The sequence below is a fragment of the Asterias amurensis genome, chromosome 19 (assembly GCF_032118995.1).
Source record: "Asterias amurensis chromosome 19, ASM3211899v1".
Classification (NCBI taxonomy): domain Eukaryota; kingdom Metazoa; phylum Echinodermata; class Asteroidea; order Forcipulatida; family Asteriidae; genus Asterias; species Asterias amurensis.
In genome coordinates, this window is record NC_092666.1 from 15,721,496 (window position 1) to 15,740,793 (window position 19,298).

The 19,298-nt window shown below is 37.3% G+C and overlaps 1 protein-coding gene across 2 annotated transcripts; it reads left to right on the forward strand.

Moving 5' to 3' along the window:
* Window positions 1-13,427: 13,427 nt before the first annotated feature.
* On the forward strand, window positions 13,428-18,681 carry LOC139951411 (uncharacterized). 2 transcript variants are annotated; one of them, XM_071950295.1, is made up of 2 exons: window positions 13,428-16,943; window positions 17,279-18,681. In XM_071950295.1, exon 1 carries the CDS (start codon window positions 13,545-13,547, stop codon window positions 13,881-13,883), a length of 339 nt encoding a protein of 112 aa, XP_071806396.1. In that variant the 5' UTR covers window positions 13,428-13,544; the 3' UTR covers window positions 13,884-16,943; window positions 17,279-18,681. The 2 variants fall into 2 exon arrangements, with proteins under 2 accessions (XP_071806396.1, XP_071806397.1); XM_071950296.1 differs by having other exon boundaries at window positions 13,428-16,445; window positions 16,493-18,681.
* Window positions 18,682-19,298: the final 617 nt, after the last annotated feature.

A 19,298-nucleotide genomic window follows, 5' to 3' on the forward strand; every position in this document is an offset into this window, starting at 1 on the left:
GTGAAGAAGTGTACATTTTTAAAATAAATGAACAAATAAAGACATCTAGTTACATATTTTTAAAGTTAAATCTCTGTACATTTCTGTTTCTTTAATGCAGTATTCTTACCTGATGTTGACCTCCTCCTAGCTTCGCTGATGGCCTCCTCCTAGCCCTATATAGGACTCTTCCTCTGTACACAGATACAAAGTCCTAACTATTAAGGCCCGTTTCTGGGGTGAAATTTTTTCAAAGCTTCATAACTCAAATCTTACCTGCAACAAGCCACTAATTTCAACAGATTCACATTCTTTGGCGGCATACATTTTTCTGCAGTGGGTCCTCATATATTCTTCACAAATCCGCCATTTTCGTGAAATAATGCAGCTCCCAACGTTTAAAAATTCCTGTTTTGATAATTTTCTCACAGTGTTGTTTGCTGCCGTGCGTCATGTATACATTCGCGTGCAAGAGGCAAGATGCAAGACGCATGAATTATTGGTCATCGTATCTTGACTGCACAGTGTTTAACACGCAAACGCAACACAAGACTTGTGCGTCTTGCGTACACACAGCAGACTGAGAGTACGAACACAAATGGGAATTCCTTTACGTTGGGAGCTGCATTATTTCATGAAAATGACGGATTTGTGAAGAATATATGACGATCAAAACCCATCGCAGAAAAATATATGCTGCCATGGAATGTGAATCTGTTGAAATTGGTGCTTTCTTGCAGGTAAGATTTGAGTTATGAAGCTTCAAAAATTCTTCGCCCCAGAAATGCACCCTGATATCCAGGACGTACAATAAGAAAGTGTAAGACCACTAGGGCTAGCCTCCTCCTAGCCTGTTGGCCTCCTCTTAGCTTTGTTGGCTTTGTTGGCCTCCTTCTACATGAAGCTTCCAAACCAAATGAAAGGTAAGAACTTCCCTTTTTATACTAACTAGACAGTTAACATTATTACCCTCTTTTATTTTAGACATGAATACGAGCCATGAACTTGAAGAGCACAATATAGAGATTTGCTGCTAAAAAAAATCAAATGGATCATAGAGTCAGTCATAAACAATGCCGAACACCATTCAACAACTGATTTAACTTCCCAACTTTGTAGATATTTAAGATCTACAAAAACAATTTTTTAGTCTGCCTCTTTTTCCCTCCTTGAAAAATGTTTCAACAAATAATATGGCCATTTTGAGAAGAAAACCCTCTTTCAAAACAAAACCAATACCCCCAACTGGTGTAGTTCTATACTAGGCCTAATATTCAAAGACTAACAGGTATAACAAGTTGTACCTGTTTCAATCGAGGGGGGGGGGTGATATTGCACAATTTCCAGGTTGAACTTTGAATTCTTTGACAATTACCAATATAGTGTCCATTGACTTTAAGCCACTTCTGAATCAATCCATCTTATAGAAATAAGCAGGGCCAAAGCCATTGATGTGTTTTCTGATGAAGAGGTGGGTCAACTTCCTTGTGGGAGTGTAACCTCTAAATTGATTTTAGCCAAAGTGAAAGATGTTTTCTGGGCTTGAGTTGCAGCTTGACTATTGCTGCATGTATGCAAGAACAAGTTTAAAATTTTACTTTGTCATGACGATTTTTGATATACATGTTGTTGTAATGGGTAAGATCAGTCGGGGCATGTGACTTTTGTCAGGACAGGGCACCAAGGCATTTTGTTCTTAGTAAAGGGCATCTCTATCGGCCATACTACTTCAGAATTCTGTTTGTGTTGTTTCTTTGCCTGTCCTGCCCTTAGAAAAACCAGAAAGTTTGTGCTTAACATTCTAAAAGTCTATTAAAGCCTGCACCTTATGTGTAGGTTCGGCACTTGTGATGTTCCTACTTTTTCCAAGGACCAAATATCAAATCTGCTGTATGAAGAAATAGTAACTTTCTATTGGGACATTTAAGGGGGCACCAAAGCAATGATCAGAGGCATTACAGACATATTGCCCTGTTAGTTTGTTGTCACAAATAATGGTTGAGTTTTTGTCTAGAGACTGCATACATTTTGGTTTTTTTAAAGTTTTTTTTTAAGCTACCATATTAATCTCTATCATGTGTGTTATAATCTTGATAGAATAGCACCTTATAAATTTCAACTGTTTTGTACTGACATAAGTGCAAATCATGCCTGCAGGAAGTCTAGGCTCTATGGATCTTTTGTATACATGTGATGTCACATAAAACACCATGACTGACCAGCAGCCAATTGACCATGACCAAAGTCAACGACCCCATCTACATCCTGTCCAGTTATATTTTATGGCCAATTGAGAGAAGCTAATCACCCCATAAATCCATTACAGTTATATTGTTAACTGTCCAGCCTTATAACACTATGCAAACAGCCTATGGCTAGAGTGTAATTGGATCAACACTAGTAGGTACAATAAGAATCTAAATGCTAATTGATTGCACCCACTGGTTGGCTTAGCTATCAAACACACACAGTCACAACATTCAAAGTGCCCTTAGATCTCAGCAAGCAAGCAACTTGTGTTTGCTGAGCTAAAACAATTTGAAGGGGAGAACATTTTAGTAATGAGGACTAAGTTGCCCTTAGATCTCAGCAAGCAAGCAGTAACTTATGTTTGCTAAGCTAAAACAATTTGAAGGGGAGAACATTTTAGTAATGAGGACTAATTTACGCTTAGATCTCAGCAAGCAAGTAGTAACTTATGTTTGCTGAGCTAAAACAATTTGAAGGGGAGAACATTTTAGTAATGAGGACTAATTTACCCTTAGATCTCAGCAAGCAAGCAGTAACTTATGTTTGCTAAGCTAAAACAATTTGAAGGGGAGTACATTTTAGTAATGAGGACTAATTTACCCTTAGATCTCAGCAAGCAAGCAGCAACTTATGTTTGCTAAGCTAAAACAATTTGAAGGGGAGTACATTTTAGTAATGAGGACTAATTTACCCTTAGATCTCAGCAAGCAAGCAGTAACTTATGTTTGCTAAGCTAAAACAATTTGAAGGGGAGTACATTTTAGTAATGAGGACTAATTTACCCTTAGATCTCAGCAAGCAAGCAGTAACTTATGTTTGCTAAGCTAAAACAATTTGAAGGGGAGTACATTTTAGTAATGAGGACTAATTTACCCTTAGATCTCAGCAAGCAAGCAGCAACTTATGTTTGCTGAGCTAAAACAATTTGAAGGGGAGAACATTTTAGTAATGAGGACTAATTTACCCTTAGATCTCAGCAAGCAAGCAGTAACTTATGTTTGCTGAGCTAAAAAAATTTGAAGGGGAGTACATTTTAGTAATGAGGACTAATTTACCACAAGTTGATTTGAGTATCCATCATTTGTTGAAAGCAATTTGGTCTCCAGTGTTTGTCAGGCCTGTGAAATCTCCGCTTTAAAGCGGATTTCTGCTCTTTTTAATTTTCCCAGTCCGCATTTTTCTTGGGTTCCGTTTTTTCCCCGTTCCTCGTTTTTCTTCCGGGCTCCGCTTTGTTGCCGATCGTTGTGGTTTTTTTTTTTAACCATCCGAAATAGATCGTCAAGCAGCATGACCTGGAATCGGGAAGCACTTTAATTGCGATTTGATTTTGACACGTGAGTCGGGGGCTAGACCCAGTAAAATGCCCTAGACCCGTGTTGGTCTTTCATTGGAGCCGTTGTTGTTAATTTTTCATTTAGCGCGATGTCTATTTTACATGTACTTCAATGTCATTGTTCCATTGCACAAATAGAGGGCGCTTTACTAAAAAGCCAACACCATGAGACAAGATTAGGCACACATGGTTTTCCCTCACGCGACGTACTGTGTGTGTGTATGGTGTGTATTTTTATGCGACAAGTAAAATGTATGGCAGTCGACGACGAGGACTAATCGCGCTTGTGGATTTATTTCTAAGGGAATGCTACAAAAATATGTTGTAAATGAGGATGCACAACACATTGTTACATGTAAGAATTGTGGCCTATTGTTTCTGTGAATGTGTTGTCTACGCTTCAGTTTTTAATTAAAGGAACACGTTGCCTTGGATCGGACGAGTTGGTCTATAAAAAGCGTTTGTAACCGTTTGTAATAAAATGCATAGGGTTGGAAAGATGCTGTAAAAGTAGAATACAATGATCCACACAAACATGCCTCGAAATTGCGTGGTTTTCCTTTTACTGTGCAAACTAACACGATCGGCCATTTATGGGAGTCAAAAATTTGACTCCCATAAATGGCCGACCGTGTTAGTCGACGAGGTAAAAGGAAAACCGTGCAATTTCGATGCATGTTTGTGTGGATAATTGTATTCTACTTTAACAACATCTTTCTACCCATATGCATTTTATAACAAACGGTTACAAAGGCTTTTCAAAGACCAACTCGACCAATCCAAGGCAACGTGTTTCTTTAAAGCCTTTTATTACGTTCGTAGTGCTGGCCCAAAATCCGGACAACAATTTTCCGCTTTTTTTTTCATGACCTGCTCACAGGCCTGGTTTGTGAAAACTGTAAATAAAATACATCTATCAAGTCTTATGATGTCAGCCAGACTGCCAACGGTTTATAATGTTGCTAGTGGATATTATGCCAGCGATTTTCTTGCTATATATATATTATGACAAGTAAAAAAAAAAAAAAATACTTGACCATCCCTACCCTCATCCTTTTTTTAAGCCTAATCTTTCTCTGTTTGTGTCCCCCAAAAGAATAAATTATTCAAGTATCTTCACTTCATGGAACCCATCTTTCAAAGATTGATTTATCAGTGGAGTATTTTTGCACTTGACCTTAGGAAAGAGAGTTAGCGTAGTATATAGTTGCTTACTAAAATGGCGTCCAGTGCACATTTCCCATTTCAGCATGTCCTACCCATCTTGCATCTTCAGTGTTCTACGTGAGCAGCATTGTCATTGGGGCAGCAGTCGGGTGTTTCTCAGTTAGAAGCTTCACCATCTTAGAGAGTCGACAAAGCGAGTAACTTCTTGCCAACCCTAACCCGTAGATCCGAACTTGTGCTGACTTGCAATCACAGGTTCGAATCCATGGGTCTGGGGTGGGTAAGACCTGTGCAACACAGAGTCATGATGGGTCTGGGGTGGGTAAGACATGTGCATCACAGAGTCATGATGGGTCTGGGGTGGGTAAGACCTGTGCATCACAGAGTCATGATGGGTCTGGGGTGGATAAGACCTGTGCATCACAGAGTCATGATGGGTCTGGGGTGGGTAAGACATGTGCATCACAGAGTCATGATGGGTCTGGGGTGGGTAAGACATGTGCATCACAGAGTCATGATGGGTCTGGGATGGGTAAGACATCACAGAGTCATGATGGGTCTGGGGTGGATAAGACCTGTGCATCACAGAGTCATGATGGGTCTGGGGTGGGTAAGACCTGTGCAACACAGTCATGATGGGTCTGGGGTGGGTAAGACCTGTGCATCACAGAGTCATGATGGGTCTGGGGTGGGTAAGACCTGTGCAACACAGTCATGATGGGTCTGGGGTGGGTAAGACCTGTGCATCACAGAGTCATGATGGGTCTGGGGTGGGTAAGACATCACAGAGTCATGATGGGTCTGGGGTGGATAAGACCTGTGCATCACAGAGTCATGATGGGTCTGGGGTGGGTAAGACCTGTGCATCACAGAGTCATGATGGGTCTGGGGTGGGTAAGACCTGTGCAACACAGTCTGTTGGACAGAACCTTAAAGTCACCTGGAAATAGATTTTTTTTTCAAACATTAGAGTATATGTTTCTGAACAATAAAATAATTTGTTGTGTAAATGTTTATAACGATTTATATGTTAAAAAATTAAATAAAGTTGTGTTGGGGTGAGTCCGCCTACCCCTGTTGTGACGTCAATTGAGGCAGACTTTGCCTCGATCAAACATCGAACACACGTCTGTGCAAGTTATAGTCGTGAGTTTGTACATTTCAAAAAAGGTTTTTTTTTCTTGCATTTTTCCAGCAATCTCGACCAGGTGTATTGCTGCTGGATGCAGTCAGTTTGCAAGTCTTTTCCGTCTTGCTTTGAGAATCCGGAATACACTACACAGTTTTACATAAATAGAAAAGTTCTTTTCCAAAACATAACGCCATCCCAACAATGTCCAGCTAGTGGGGAAGTTGAAGAAGGTACCTGAAAGATGTAACAAACCTAAAGGAGCATTTGCCTAACGTGAAAAAAAAACAGGTTCTGTAATGCCCTATTGAAGGTATCCTGCGACCATAAGGCCCATTTTAAATCCTTATGAAAAGCTACAGCAAGGGCGTATTTAAGGGGACTGCCCAGAAACAAGTTGGCTGATATGCCACGATTTCCTAAACTGGACCATGCCACTCATCGTAGAGGGGGTCTTCAATCAACAGGGGTCTGTAATTTGGTAAGGAGGGGGCGGGACAAAACTCTGCAAGCATTATTTGAGTACAAAACTCAAATTATAAGAGAACAATTTAGCTTTAATCATCTCAAGCAACACCTGAACATGTAAACAACACACTTCCTTGAAGAAATTGTTGACAACAGACTACAAGGGCATTGCAACCAACAGGTCCCTCTCTGCAGGGTGTTTAACAAGCTCACCTTTGCTTTTATGTAGTTGGAGTATCTTAATAGGAAAACTTTATCCAAAATAACCAAAGAAATGAAGGGAAATAAAGCAGGCTACTTGCCTTTCCTGATACAATGGAGTTTGGATCTAAATCTGTACATTTTGTGTTTTTCTGCTGCAGTTTTGGTGAAACTACACCCATGGGGCCCCCACAGTAACGTTCCAATGTGACCTTGCTGGCAGACTTCAGATGACCTTGGCTAGTCTAGCCTTGTTAATCTATGGACTCAATACACCAACCTTTGCAATTAGTCTGTGCACCTTTCACTACAGGTGGGTATGCCATTAAATTGCAATGCCAAAAGTACTTTGACCTTATGGGTACTGTGTCTCAGTCAGGCCATGCAAAATAGAGTATTAGCTCGCAATATTGGGAATACCAACTTGGGTATATTGAAGTCAAGAATCAGGTGTGTTGTTTTCTAATTGACTTTGCATGACTTGTTTTGTCAAGATTTCCTCATTGTGTCAGAAGTCTTTATTTATTGTATTTTATTGTGTTTTATTTTGTTTTATATTATTTAATTTTTTTGTATTTTATCTTGTTATATTTCTGTACTCAACAGCCAACAGCAGTGAATCACCAGTAACATTTTGATTTACAGATTAAAAATATCAGAATATTAGGGTCTTATATAGCGCTCAAGGTTCAATTCAATTCAATTACATCTTGTCTATTACTCTGTTGGGGAAACCATACAAAAAGAAAAGTTATATGTACATGAGAGGTGAAAAAATGTCTATATTATGTAGGCCTGGGCGAATTATTCGAATATCCGGTTAATGGCGAATAGGTTTTCCTATCCGTAACCGCGAATGCCTTTTTCTAACCGGATATCCGCATAGGGCGCGAATAGCTATTTATGAACCGGATAGTTCTGTAATTACAACCAAGTAATCGGATATTCTTTAATATCCGAATATCCGCGGACGTCGGGCGACAACTGATATGAATGTTTTGTCTGAATCCTTATGAAACTTCTATTAAGACAGCATAAAACAGCATAAATTAAGTATTTAACTATGCTCACCTCCGTGAAGAGTTAAAACAATGACATTTCTGACGTAATTTGTTCAAAGATTACAAAAGTTTTCCTTCACGTAGAGGCAATCACGATCAAAAGAAAAAGCAAATCGCCATCTTTAAATTAGATCCGGTAATTTATATGAATGAACCGAGTGACACTGTCTAAAACTAATATCAATCCGCCCATAAGATCTCATTCACAAACGAACAGCGCCCTCTAGCGGCAAACAAAAGAGAATTTTTTTTTTTTTTTAATAGCGCCCTCTAGCGGCGAAAAAAACCTATTCGAATATCCGGTTAATTTAGGATAGTTGGCCGGCGGTATCCGAACAACAAAATTTCACTATTCGCCCAGCACTAATATTATGGCATATTATGGTTATAAAAATTAAAATAATTTAGGTGCTTGAACGAAGAGAAACATTTTTTTAAACAAGTTTTGAAGTTGTTTATGAATAATGAAACTAATTTATGTAGCACCCTGTAAACTAAAGGATTTACAAGTTGATGTGGTACATTCAGCAGCCACTTCCAGAAATACCAGGACAAATACTTCTCTAAAAGCGATAAGTCCTATTATTATCCCATCTGAAGATTGAAGCAATAATGATGTCTTGCTTAAGGAAGTGTTAAGACCATGACTGGAACCAGCTCTCTGCTGATCAGAAACACCAAGAGGTCAAGTCCCATGTGCTTGACTGCTCGGTCATAATTGATGACAATGAAACTTATCCAAGTTTAGGGTATATAAAGATATGGTCATCATGGTGGTATGATTTCTGCCTCGAAGGCTATTCTGTAGTTATTGAGAAATGATAACAAACCATTAGATTTCATCTCACGAGTCCACAATTATATGCTTTGAAACAGTGAATGGGGTTTATGTATTTTATTTTATTTTATTTATTTCTTGTTTATCCTGGGGAATCCATTCAGTAAGAAAAACTCACTGATCTCCCATGGATCCCAGCTAATAACAATCTACAGAAGTGCAGTTAAGAATAAAGATTAACAATTTACACAGAAAAACATTGCACATTCATTAAAAAAACTAGATCCAAGCACACATAAACTACAAAATAGCATTTTTAAACAGGACAAAGAAAATTAAAGGTGATATAAAAAACATCCATTATAAACACTCAACCAAATACAAAAGAAACGGATGAACCACAATGGAGTAATAAAAAATGTTAGTAAAAATGGGATTAAGAATTTCAGTAAAAATGGGATTAACTGAGCTGTTCGAGTTGATTAAAAAATTGATAAAGTTTTATTGGCTGCAGAGATTTGAGATTATGCGGCAAGTTGTTCCAAGCCTGGGCACCCCTAAAATTAAACGTTTTTCTTCCACTTTCTATTGTAGGGGCAGAAGGGTCACATTACCAACAGTGCTATTCCTAGTTTGGTGATTGTGTAATTCACTGACTGGACGAAAAAAATTGCTAAGATAATTTGGAACAGTGCCTGTTAAACACTTAAAAACCATGGTGTTTATATGAATGACTCTTCTTTCTTCAAGAGTTTTCCCAACCTAGTTCATTACGTGCAACTGAAGCTGATGTTCTAGATGGGACCTTAATAATAGTCTGTCCTGCTCTTTTCAAAAGAACATCAAGCCGCTGTAACAGGGTTTGGATGCATTACTCCAAACAATATCACAGTAATCAAACTGAGGTAATATAAGACTTTTCACAATAAGGTTAAGGGTACGCATAGGCAAGACATTTTTAAGTCTATTAAGATACCTATTCTTTTGGAGACAGAGGATGCTACATGGTCAATATGTTCTGTCCATTTCATTTTACAATCAATATGAACACCAAGATATTTTTAACTGGTGATTTCTTCTAGGCAACTATCATTCACAAAAATATCAAGATTGGGATGTTCACACAATTTTAATCTATTGTCGTTGAGCCAGTTAGATATTTTTTGCAGATCGTGGTTTAGATATAAATTAATCTGATGGATATCTTTACTTAAGTATAAAATAGAAGTGTCATCGGCATAAAGAACAACTTTAGTATTCTCAGTCACAGAGGTGATATCATTAATAAAAATAGAAAATAATAATGGACCCAAGATAGTTCCTTGAGGGACTCCAAAATTGATAGCATCAGATTGGTTTGACAGGACATTCGCAATTTTTGTTACCGGTGTCCTTCCACAAAGGTAGGACCAGAACCAGTTGAGCTCCAGACCTCTTACTTCAGTGATGTGTAATTTGTTCAGCAAGATTGTGTGATTGACGGTGTCAAAAGCTTTACGAAGATCAAAAAACACTAGAAAAATGTTAAAATGTTTTGCGACTCCAATGAACGATTGAGCTTAAACTTTTTCAAATTGAAACAGACTGTGTTTTACAGTGTGTTTGACTTGGGTCATAAAGAGTACAGATATTGGTCTTTGACAATTTTGGCCCCAAGCTTTAACTGTAATTCTGGGTTATGCAAACAGTTATATTTTACATCTGGGTTGTATACATTATTTTGATAAATATAATATGACTACACATGAGTACAAAAATTCCATGCTCTACTTCCAGTGCTTCATAAACCGGTCTCATAATTCCAAAATTCCCAAACCTGTCTGAACACTGATTGTTTTTTTCCAGCGCCAAGTACCTTATTTGTAGATACGTGCACTTTACATGCAGCTCTGGTATCCACCGAGTAATGAAAACCTTTCTGTATGACATCACAGGTTCAAACAACGTCCTCAATGAGGTCAAAGGGACATTTCTTATTGGTTGTGTTGGTCTTGTAGGCACTCATATCTTTTGTTAAAACTAAGAGATAGCGGCCATTGCAATGAGACAATTATAATGGGCCAATACTTCCCAACTAATCAGCTTCTCATTCTTTTTTATTTGTCTCTTCAGGTGCCTCTAATAAAGCTGGAAGTATGGTAAGCAGAATTCCACTTGTGTGGTAAGCATAGTTTCACTTGTGTGGTATAGTTAGCAGAATTCCACTTGTGTGTTAAGCAGAATTCCACTTGAGTGGTAAGCATTGTTACACTTGTGTGGTATAAAAACACAATTCCAGAAGCATTTGTGTGGTAAGCAGAATTCCATTTGTGTGGTAAGAAGAAATAATTCCACTTGTGTGGGAAGCAGAATTCCATTTATGTGTTAAGCAGAATTCCCCTTGTGTGACAAGAAGACTGTTGAGAAATCATCATGGTGAAAGGCTAACCATCAATTAGAGATCAAATGCTGGATTGAGATCAGTGTTGGTTCATAAAAGCATGTAATTTCATGGGCCGTCATCCAAGATTCAGCAGTAAGGAGAGCCATAAAATTGGGCGGAGCTCAACTTGCATTCTAAAATGATAAAGCCAGCAGGCATTGTTGGCAAACTTGCTGGTGACTGTGGGATTGGGGAAAACCCTACGCCCCCAACCTTGTTCACATCATGTATTAACAGAATGAGATTAGTGTCCACTCTCCGTGTTTGAACTTTGTTTAATGGCATCTTTGCCTTGTTGTTTACAATAAGAAGGTGAACTTTACCCACCTGCAACTGGCTGTGAAATACTATTTCAAAAACCAACAGCATAGAAAATGTTTGTAGATCATGCCACAGGTATTTGAGCAATGAGCAATGGAGAGTTGCTGGTAGTATAAAACATTGTGAGAAACGGTTCCCTCTGAAGAAACATAGTTTTTGAGAAAGAAGTAATGTCTCACTTAAATGTTTGAATTGATTTTTAGACCTCAGCTGAGGTCTCGAAATCAAGCATCTGAAAGCACACAACTTGTACGAAAAGGGTGTTTCTTCTTCCATTATTCTTTTGCAACTTGGATGACCAATTGATTTCAAATTTTCACAGGTTTGTTGTTTTATGCATATGTTGAGATACAGCAAGTGAGAAGACTGATTTACCAAAGGAGACCAGTTCGTTTAATTAAAGGGCAACTGTCAGAACTTGGTGCTTAGCTGTTTAAACAAAGAATGCTTTGTAACGTTATTCCATAATTTACTTTCAAATTATTTTTTTGCAGGCAGACTCTAAATCCAGACGTCGAAAGAACTAACTTAGAGCGTACCCTTTGTGTGAGGTAGTCGGTTGTAAAGATAAGAAATACACCTTGAGGCGATATCTATACAACCTGCTAACTTTCCAAAAGGTGTTGCAAATGCATCGTGGGATCCGATTGGATGAGTCGACATACTGGAATGTGATTGGTTGGATGATTATGGCTCATTAACATACTGGACTGAAGTCAACATCGTATTGATTAGTAGTGCAATGATTGTCTCAGATCTTTTAGTCTATTGAAAGACTCTGGACGTGTTTTGTAATTACTCAAAATATATATAGCTTAAAAACTTTATTTGGTAACAAGCATTAGAGAGCTGTTTAATATTGTGAAAGATGACTCCCTCTGAAGTAACACGGTTTTGGTGAAAGGGGTAAATTTTCACTAAAAATTTGAATGTAAGAAAGAGTTCAGGCCTGAAGATTTGTGAAAGCACACAAATTTGCGCAACAAGATTGCTTGTCTTCTATGTTTTTCTTGCAAATTCAATGCTTATCTGAGCCCAAATGTTGACAGGCTAATAATTTTATGTATTTGTTGGGGTACACCAATTGAAAATACTTTTGGTTGACTATTACAAAGTGTGTCCTGTGTCTTTAAAGGTTGGTTTGGAAGGATTTGGGAAAGCACAAGAACGGAAAAGAAGAAAATCATTATTTATTCTTGACAATTTGGCAAAGGATCTTGTTTTCTATATTTCTTTTATTATGATTTATTATTTAAATTGAATGCAAATGAGGGTCTTCGCAACATTCTAGAAAGCGGTTTCTAAATTGACGGATCTTGCAAGGAGGTGGGGAATAATTTGTGCACGTTCCGAATTTGTAATACCAACGCTTACCAAGACATGGCAAATGTTGCAAAGTTTGAGTGATTGTCAAATACTTCCTTCCAGAAGCATATGCGCTAGTATATTCGCTGTGTAAGAGCAGCATAAATTGACCGATCTTCGTAAGGAGGTGGAGAATGACTTGTGAACGTAGTGAATTTGTTACCATCGCTTATGAAGACTCAGCAAATGTTGCGAAGTTTGAGCGGTTATTAAATATTGCTGTGCTAGTCACCTGTTCCTTCTTGTCACTCGCTGGCTTGGTATTTTATACATGTGGATAAATTTGTAATTCTTTACTTTTCTCAGTGAATCTATATTTTGTGGATTTCCCGTTTATTGATTTGTAGTGGTTTTGTCAGTGACAAGTGTAGTGGAATAAACAAATAAGTATCACATTTTGCTTAAATAGCAACTAATGAGTGATCTACAATCCCTTCATACTGTATCTCTGTCATGAGTGCGTTTTGGCGACCCCAACCAAAAGCTGTTTCTGACGTCATAACCAAAACGGTAACCGAGCTCACAACTCGGTTGTTGTTCAGTCTGAACAGCAGAACCAACTACCAACAACCGAAACAGTTTTGGGTTGGGGTCGCCAAAAGGCACTCCAGATCTGGTTGAACCACAACTCTAATTCATCCTGATGCATACAGGCACCGACTCCGCCCATCAGCTGATCAGACCCGGCTTTCTGTTCTTAGAACTACAAGAAAGGCATGGGATAGCTCATTCACTATGGCTGCCCTGCTTCTATGGACTAAGCTTCCTGCCTGTCTGAGAGATAATCTTGATGTCTGAATATAAACGCTTCTGTTCAAAAGCAATCCTAATTCATTTGTTTATGTTATTTTATTATTTTAATATGTTTCCCCATGAAATTGCTGTTAATTATGGTATTATTATTATTAATGTAATTATGGTAGTTATTATAAAGGTCAATCTTAGCTCTTTGTGGTATCAAGCCATGTGTGTACAGAGGAAATTGTTTAGGGAAGTCCAGCAGTAAACACTTTGGTACACTTTGGCATAATTATCAGCCAGTCAGCTAGTCTATCTTGCACCTAGCAGCAATGAATAGGGACCTCACGGCGAGTCCATCAGCTGAGAATAAGGACCAAGCAGTGAGTCCATCAGCAGAGAATAAGGACCTAGCAGTGAGTCCATCAGCAGAGAATAAGGACCTAGCAGTGTGTCCATCAGCAGAGAATAAGGACCCAGCAGTGAGTCCATCAGCAGAGAATAAGGACCTAGCAGTGAGTCCGTCAGCAGAGAATAAGGACCTAGCAGTGAGTCCATCAGCAGAGAATAAGGACCTAGCAGTGAGTCCATCAGCAGAGAATAAGGACCTAGCAGTGAGTCCATCAGCAGAGAAAACATCAAAGAAGAAGGACCCATTTCTCAGTCCCTGAGACCCTAACTTGTGATGAGTCTATAAAAACACATGTTAGTGTCTTAGGAATTGAGCGATGTTGGTAAAACATCAAAAGTTGCATAAGAAGAAGTACATGTGCATATTCCACACACACTGTGAACAACACTGTACAAAACACTGTACCTGTAGGTGTGTGTACACTAATGGTTTAGCACTTTTGATAGAGTGAGATAATGTTGAGCGATGCCGGTAAAACGTTGGAGTAAAAGTACAAAGTTTGATATGTACATCAGGCAATTGCATTTTAGGCAACATTTCAAGAAGAAAAAAGGCTAGCTTTATTGCAATTTCAGGCAAATCTTTTGCATTTTCAAGCAAAATTTGTGGTTTATTGGTAAATTAATATTCAAAAAAATTCAGTAGGGTAAGTAATTGTTGTTATTGATCGTGTGTAATTATTACATGTATTGCAAATTTTCCTACATGGTAGGACCAATAAATTGAATTGAATTGAAAAAATACACAAGGAGAAGGCTTGTTGCATTTTTAGGCGAACTATTATGAATACACAAGGCTTTATTATATCCCTTTTGCATTTCCAGGCAAATTTTGATCTGTACATAGCCTTGTTATGTTTTTAGCGAAACTTGACAAATACATGTGGCAATAGCCTTGTTGCATTTTCAGCGAAACCAGCCTTGTTCCATTTTCAAGCAAAGTTTGATAAATACACCAGGCGATTATATCCTTGTTGCATTTTGAAGCAAATTTTGATAATACAAAAGGCAAAATTTGCTTTAAAATGCAACAAGGCCTTTCCGGCAAAATTTAATGCATTTTCAGGCATAATTTGATAAATAAACAAGGTTGCATTTGCCTTGTTGCATTTTGGGGCAAATCTTGATAAATACACCAGGCTTCTTGCGATTTCAGGCAAATTTGATAAATACACAAGGTTTATGATAGCCTTGTTGCATTTTTAAGCAAAATTTTATAAATACACAAGGTTAGCCTTGTTGCATGTTCAGGCAATTCTGACAATTCTGACTAAACACACAAGGTTGCATTTTCTTGCAAAGTTTTATAGGTACACAAGGCTTCTTCCACTTTCAGGCAAATTTGTAAAAAAATCACAAGGCTTATCCCTTCTTGCATTTTATGGCAAAATTTGATAAACGCACTAAGGTATAATAACCATGTTGCATTTTGGGCAAAATTTTATACAAAATTAATATCCAAGGCAAAATTTGATAAATACACAAGGCCTTGTTGCATTTTAAAACAGAATTTGATAAATACACGAGGTTACAGCCTTGTTGCATTTTGGGGCAAAATTTGTTGCATTTTGGGGCAAAATTTGATAAATGCGCATGGTTATAGCCTTGTTGCATTTTCATGCAAAGTTTGTTGCATTTTGAAAAATTATTTTGTAATGTGCAGGGTTATAGCATTTTGAGGCAAAATTTGATAAATATGCCTTGTTGCATTATTGGGAAAAATTTGATAAATATGCAAGCCTTGTTGCATTTTCCGGCAAAGATTGATAAAATATACAAGATTGTAACCTTGTTGCATTTTCAGACAAAATTTGATAAAGTTCCATTTTCAGGCAAAATTTGATAAATACACAAGGCCTTGTTGCATTTTAAAACAGAATTTGATAAATACATGAGGTTACAGCCTTGTTGCATTTTGGGGCAAAATTTGTTGCATTTTGGGGCAAAATTTGATAAATGTGCATGGTTATAGCCTTGTTGCATTTTCATGCAAAGTTTGTTGCATTTTGGAAAATTATTTTGTAATGTGCAGGGTTATAGCATTTTGAGGCAAAATTTGATAAATATGCCTTATTGCATTATTGGGAAAAATTTGATAAATATGCAAGGCTATATATATAGCCTTGTTGCACTTTCCGGCAAAGATTGATAAAATATACAAGATTGTAACCTTGTTGCATTTTCAGGCAAAATTTGATAAAGTTCCATTTTCAGGCAAAATTTGATAAATACACAAGGCCTTGTTGCATTTTAAAACAGAATTTGATAAATACGCAAGGTTGTTGTAAATTGTTGTAATTTCAGGCAAAATTTAATAAATACGCAAGGTTATAAGCCCTGTTGCATTTTCGGGCAAAACTTGATAAATATGCAAGGTTGAGCCTCATTGCATTTTGAGGCAAAAATTGATAAATATGCCTTGTTGCATTTTTGGGAAAAATTTGATAAATACGCAAGGCTTTAGCCTTGTTGCATTTTCAGGCAAAGATTGATAAAACATACAAGGTTTAAACCTTGTTGCATTTTCAGGCAACGCAAGGGTATAAGCCTTGCATTTTCGGGCAAAATTTGATAAATACGCAGGGTTAAAGCCTTGTTGCAGTTTCTGGCAAAATTTGATAAATACGCAAGGTTATAGCCTTGTCGCATTTTCTGGCAAAATTTGATAAATACGCAAGGTTATAGCCTTGTCGCATATTCAGGCAAAATTTGATAGATACGCAAGGTTATAGCCTTGTGGCATTTTCTGGCAAAATTTGATAAATACGCAAGGTTATAATAGCCTTGTTGCATTTTCAGGCAAAATTTAATAAATACGCAAGGTTATAGCCTTGTTGCATTTTCAGGCAAAATTTTATAAATGCGCAAGGTTATATGCTGGGCTTTTCGCATTTTCAGGCAAAATTTGATAAATGCGCAAGGTTATATGCTGGCCTTGTTGCATTTTCTGGCCAAATTTGATATATTATACGCAAGGTTATAGCCGTGTTGCATTTTCTGGCAAAAATTGATAAAAACAGAAGGTTTCAGCCTTGTCGCATTTTCAGGCAAAATTTGATAAATACGCAAGGTTATAGCCTTGTTGCATTTTCAGGCAAAATTTGATAAATACGCAAGGTTACATGCTGGCCTTGTTGCATTTGCGGGCAAAATTTGATAAATACGCAAGGTTGTAGCCTTGTTGCATTTTCAGGCAAAATTTGATTAATAAGCAAGGTTATACGCTGGCCTTGTCGCATTATCTGGCACAATTTGATAAATACGCATGGTTACATGCTGGCCTTGTCGCATTTTCTGGCAAAACTTGATATATACGCAAGGTTATACATGTAGCCTGGTTGCATTTTTAGGTAAAATTTGATAAATACGCAAAAATATAGCCTTGGTACTTTTTGAAGCAAAATTTGATAAAATCAGAAGGTTATAGCTTGGTTGCATTTTCAGGTAAAATTTGATAAATACGCGAGGTTATAGCCTTGTTGCACTTTCGGGCAAAATTTGATAAAAACAGAAGGTTAAAGCCTTGTTGCATTTTCGGGCAAAATTTGATAAATACGCAAGGTTATAACCTTGTTGCATTTTCTGGCAAAAATTGATAAAAACAAAAGGTTATAGCCTTGTCGCATATTCAGGCAAAATTTAATAAATACGCAAGGTTATAGCCTTGTTGCACTTTCGGGCAAAATTTGATAAATACACACCAAGGCCTAGTTGCATTTTGAGGCAATTATTTGATAAACACACAAGGATTATACAAGTACATGTACTTGTTGCATTTCAAAATTTGATAAATGCACAATGCTATAATATACCCTTGTTGCAATTTGAGGCAAAATTTGATATGTACAAAGCCTTGCGATATTTTTAGATTTGGGGCCAAATCTAGACTTAAAGGCAGTGGACACTGTTGGTAATTGTCAAAGACTAGCCTTCACAGTTGGTGTATCTCAACATATGCATAAAAAAATACACCTGAAAATTTGAGCTCAATCGGTCATCGAAGTTGCAAGATAATACTGAAAGCAAAAACACCCTTGTCACACCAAGTTGTGTGCATTTAGATGGTTGATTTCGAGACATCAAGTTCTAAATTTGAGGTCTCGAAATCAAATTCGTGGAAAATTGCTTCTTTCTCGAAAACTATGGCACTTCAGAGGGAGCCGTTTCTCACAATGTTTTATACCATCAACCTCTCCCCAGTACTTGCCACCAAGAAAGGTTTTATGCTAATAACTATTTTTGAGTAATTACCAATAGTGTCCACTGCCTTTAACATGTTGACTCATTGGATATCCGAGGCGTTTCTTGGTTTAGGAAATCTTGCAGAAAACACAAAAGCACGCTTCCACCTTCAAAAAAAATACTTTAAAGTTTTTAATTTTAAGAACTGTCAAAGGCACATACTATGTATAAATAACAGAAATAAAGAGGGAACTTGTGACGCACAAAAGTTAGTACTAAAAACATTGAAAATTCATTTAAAACAAGTTGTTATCCTTTCTTTTAAGATGGAGGGGAAATTTAAGATTTTTGATGAAATGCATGTAAATGACAGTTTGCATCCAGTAAAATACAGAATTCTCTAATATCTTGTTCTGGCTTTGAAGGATAACGGATTTAAATGCCCAAATAAAACGCTCATCACTGGCGAGGCAAGGCGTATTTATTTAAAGGAACATTACATAATTGGTGAGAAAATACTTGTCTAAGATGACATATAATTCACATAAAACTTACCATTATGATAATAGTAGAAATTATCTATTGAAATAGTTTTGTCTGAAATGCCATATTTGATGCACTCCATGCAAGAAGGATCACTTGGACAAGTACTACATACGTATATTTATTATTACAGACAGTACCATACAGTACCCTGGAAGATTGTGTGCATATTAACATGTGAATGTTTTTAACTGAATTGGTGTCTGTAAAACTGCCCTGCATGGACTTGGAGTGGAGGACTTATGAGGATTCAGAAAGGTCTCTAAGCAAAGACACTTGGACGAAGACACTTGGGCGAATAAGGGTTTTTAAGACCCAGAAAATACCATCCCCCTAGAAACAACAAGGATACTCGACAGTCAAATCAAATTTCAAATAGTACATGTATGCATATTTATACATTGTGTGGATTAAAAAAAAACTGAAAACATATGAAGAAAACAATACTATTGGAAGTTATTATTGGATTTTAAAAAACCAGTTTGAACGTGACTCCCTGTCGTGTATTTACATTGTGAGTTAAGAGAGATAATGTTATCCCTAGATACCCTTTACCTTGGTTAACATCTGCAGTGAAAAGATGAAAAATCAAGGCTCGCTCTTAAAACCAATTTTTATTCTTAATGAGATTGGACCCTGCAGGACTACATGTACATTTCTATAAATCTGACCCATTAAAAAACCAATACAAAATGTAACCATCTTTGGCATTGTGTGTGTGTGTGTGTGTGGTGCCCTTACTCCATCTATAGATGGAACCATCTATAGATGGAAGAGGAGGATTGACAAGCCCATTAAATGATACCCATCCCTAATGGTTTTATAAAAACATTTTAAAAACTTCATATTTACATCTCACAATTGGACAACTTTTTCATTTACTAGCCCTATCGGAATTGGCTGCTATTAAGGTTATGACTGTTGCTAAGACGACTGTTGCTATGGACACC

Coding starts and splice junctions, on each gene's coding strand:
- LOC139951411 (XM_071950295.1), top strand. CDS start 13,545: ATGAATAGGGACCTCACGGCGAGTCCATCAGCTGAGAATAAGGACCAA.